The 4,264-nt window shown below is 36.5% G+C and overlaps 1 protein-coding gene across 1 annotated transcript in view; it reads right to left on the reverse strand.

Annotated features, from left to right (window-relative positions):
• Positions 1-1,961: 1,961 nt before the first annotated feature.
• Positions 1,962-4,264, reverse strand: part of LOC111873349 (exportin-4) — a gene marked incomplete at its 5' end in the record, with an annotated part of 24,382 nt that continues 22,079 nt past the window's right edge. The window contains one exon of the mRNA XM_023867997.2: positions 1,962-3,204. Within this exon, the coding sequence (XP_023723765.1) occupies positions 3,010-3,204 (195 nt within the window). The remainder of the gene's footprint in view (positions 3,205-4,264) is intronic.

Consider the following 4,264-nt stretch of genomic DNA (forward strand, 5'->3'; position numbering starts at 1 on the left):
AGGGGAATAAATGACTTTAATAGGGGTTACAAACCTAGAAATAACTTAGTGAAGGATGAGAATGGTGATCTGCTTGTATAAATCACCAGGTAGTGATCAAATTCCAGCAGAACTCATCCAAGCAGAAGGAGAAATATTACGTTCTAAGATCCATAAGCTAATTAATTCTATTTTAATAAGGGATAATTGTCTGCTCAGTGGGAGGAGTCTATTATTGTACTAGTTCACAAGAAGAGTGATAAAACTGACTGTAGTAATTATCAGGGGATATCAGTGCTACCAACTTCATACAAAATTTTATCCAATATTCTTCTCTCAAGGTTAAGTCCATACATAGATGAAACTACTGGGGATCTTCAGTGTGGATTTTGACATAAAAGATATTTTGCATTTGTCAGATACTGGAGAAAAAAACGGCGTACAATGAGAAGCTATATCAGCTATTTGTAGATTTCAAGAAGGCCTATGATTCAGTTAGGAGGGAAGTATTGTACAATATTCTCATAGAGTTTGGGATACCCATGAAACTAGTTAGGTTGATTAAAATGTGTTTAAACAAAACGTATAGTAAAGTACATATATATATATACATTTGTCTTATAATTTTCCTATCCAGAATGGTCTAAAACAAGGAAATGTTTTATTGCCACTCCTTTTTTCAACTTTGCTACAGAATATGGCACTAGGAAGGTCCAGAAAAACCAGGTGGGACTGAAATTAAGTGGGACACATCAGGTGTTAGTCTGTGCTGATGATATGAATCTACTGGGTCATAATATAGATACCACAAAAGAAAAAAAACAGAATTTAAATGAGACCAGTAAGGAGGTTGGTCTAGAAGTAAACACGGAGAAAACTAAGTAGAGGTTCCTGTCTGATAACCAAAATGCATGGCAAAATCATGACATAACGATAGGTAACAGAAGTTTTGAAAATGTGCCACAGTTCAGATATTTGGGAATGACTATAACAAATCAAAACCTGATCCAGGAGAAAATTAAGAGGAGACTGAACTTGGGTAATGCTTGCTACCATTCAGTCCAGAACCTTTTGTTTTCTCGCCTGATGTCTAAAAACATAAAAATTAGAATATACAAAACTATAATTTTGCCTGTAGTTCTGTATGGGTGTGAAACGTGGTCTCTGACATTAAGGGAGGAACACAGACTGAGGGTGTCTGAGGAGAATATTTGGACCAGAGAGAGATAATGTGACAAGAGGTTGGAGAAAACTGCATAATGAGGCGCTTCATAACTTGTACTCTTCTCCAAATATAATTAGAATGATCAAGTCAAGGAGGATGAGATGTCCATGGCATGTAGAATGAATGGGGAGAAGAGGAATGCATATAGGATAATGGTGGGAAAGCTAGAAGGAAAGAGGACACTGGATGGTATAGGTAGGTGGACAATATTAAACTGGATCTTAAGAGAGGTAGGATGGGATGGTATGGATGGGATTGACCTGGCTCAGGATAGGGACCAGTGGAGAGCTTTTGTGAACACGGTAATGAACCTTCAAGTTCCATAAAATGGTGGGACCAGTGGAGAGCTTTTGTGAACACGGTAATGAACCTTCGAGTTCCATAAAATGGTGGGAAGTTCTTGAGTAGCTGCACAATTGGCGGGTTCTCAAGAAGGTGTCAGCTCCATAAGTGAGAGACTACCAAGTTGATCACATTACATATAGCATGCCTCAATGTCATATCATTTTGGTGAAGAATATGTCTTAAAATAACATGAAACATATATGGACAGAGGTCACTAAATATGGTTTATGATTTTCATGGCAGTGTGAATTCAAAGTCATATACATATCACTTTTGTAATATTCATGCATCAAGTGTGAACTTGGATTACCCTGTTGGATTCTGATTAGATTTGTGGACACAGATATACTGTACTGGACTATATGGACACCATCTAGATGCCTGTTTTGAAGAGAAAACATCCTTCAAATCATTATAGACAAATTCACATTCCATGATAAATACTATATTTCACATATTCACATTAAAATATTATAAACTCATAGAAATGATACATTAAAACAAACGACTGTGTCACTCATTTGTGACCTACTATATACAGTTCTTCTACACAACCAAGATAAACACTGGAAAACCTGTTGGTACGGTAACCAGAAATAGCATAATTTTGATGCTGAAGTCTCATTGCAAACCTTTAATTTTCCCAGATATCAGAGTACATTAGCTTCCAAATTAGTGGCAACACACCTTGACAGATGCTTCTGCTCACCCACAATTTGAATTACCTGACACACTCTGGAAGTGTATAGACATCACATGGAATCACAGGCCTTCACGTCTATACTTCTACTCATCCCTCTTGTGTGAGATTTGAGGGTCTCATGGCTGTGACTAGGAAGAGTACTGTTTTCTGGGACATAACACCCTTCAGTCTGACAGAAGTTTATTGATGATATGGCCCCCATATTAAGGGTAGAAGGGCAAGCTAAGCAGGCAAGCAGTGAGCACAGTAATGCTTGGAAAACTTACTTTCCTGTCCTGAAGATGGAGGCAGTATGTTCCTCCAAAACATTGATAAACATATGCCAGATCGCACAGTATCACCTCCAAGAAGTCATTACATATGAGGGCATATGCTATTTTTTTCTTACCAAATTCTCGTTTGATCAATATTGTATTCAACGTTTTTATTCAAGTAGTATATGGCATATGTAACTGAGGTAATTACTTTACTGTGGGGCACAAAGAGTCAGAATCAACAAAGGACAACCGGCAAACTTACCTTAAATCACAATATGTAATAAAACAAACAAAAATTATAAATTATATATTATTAAATATTTTGTAAACTTTCAGAACATCACAAAGAGTTAACAACATTTAAATGAACATGACAAATGATGAAAATATTATGTAGCAGAAATGTAATCAGCAAAGACCTGCCTTATGAATACAGTCTTTAAAAAATAACTTAAGTATAAAATATACAAAAATAGCCTGACACTACACTTCAGATGTAACTACTTGATAAGCAGAAAGCCATGGACATTAACGATGAACTTGTCAAAGCTGTCACGGAATTTAATCCTGTTCTGTCGCTCAATATTGAGTGTGATGTTTGATGTAAGCTCAGTGAAGGCTTTGGCAAGTCTCTCAGCCACTAACTGATCCTGATGAGAGTCGAGTAGTCCCTGAACTAAATGCTGGTAATCATCCTGAAACAGATACAGAATACAAATTTACTGGCAGGGCATACAAACTGGAATCATACGATAACTGTGATAAAGACTTACCAAAAAGCCAAATGGGTAAGGTTGGACATATCCTTAACTCTGGCTCTGAATGGACAGCTCAGAGTCAGTCCCTACCATGTTATCCTCAACAGAAAGTGCATCAGGTACTCACTGGATAGCAGACTGAGTTAGTGGCAGTGAAGAGAAAAATTCATGTATATCCTGGGCATCAAACTCCATCATCTAGATCAGTGTTCTGCAACCGGTGTGTCATCACAAGGTGAAAGGTGTGACACGAACTTTTACCTATTGTAAGAAATTAATTGTCGATTTTTATTCGTTTTATTTTATCCCAGTTACTGTGTTTCATATGCTTGTATTTTATTCTCAGCCACTGCACTGATTAAATGAGATGATGCTTGTTTATTCTTTATTACATGCTGTGATTTTTTACGTACAGTAACGTTGTATTCTAAGAAATTAAACGTAAATTATTTACTCACAGTTGTTGTTATATCATAGTTTTTATTATTCATTTATTTTTATTTTTCTCGCATCTACACAGCTTCTTTGATATGCTTGCTGCATGTTCTGCTTTTCCCTAAAACTGCAGGGATTAACATGGCTTTTCCTGTCTTTTATAACGCTGTTTTGGTATTTGCCCGTTTGTTAGAAATTAGAGCTTCTTCAACTTTATGATTTTCTTCCTGTAACGATGCACCCACCGATTGTTGGACTTCATTTAAAATTATAAATATTTCAAAAATAAGTCGGTATAGTGTCACTTCTTCCATTTGAAGAGTAGAGATCTCGCATTTTACAATTGTTTCAGTTCTATCACAGCTGTGCTCTGAAGGAGTTCATAAATTTTGGTTGCTAGTTAGAGAATTACAGATGGTTCATTTGAGATGTCCCCGACTGTATGGCCACTTGCTGACGGCAATAAAGTGGTGATGGACACAATTAAAGAACATTTAGAAATGCTGCAGCAGAAATTCAATAAGTATTTTGGAGAGAGTGTACAAGATTTCAACTGGGTTCG

Source organism: Cryptotermes secundus, unplaced genomic scaffold, assembly GCF_002891405.2.
Source record: "Cryptotermes secundus unplaced genomic scaffold, Csec_1.0 scaffold2167, whole genome shotgun sequence".
NCBI classification, from domain to species: Eukaryota; Metazoa; Arthropoda; class Insecta; order Blattodea; family Kalotermitidae; genus Cryptotermes; species Cryptotermes secundus.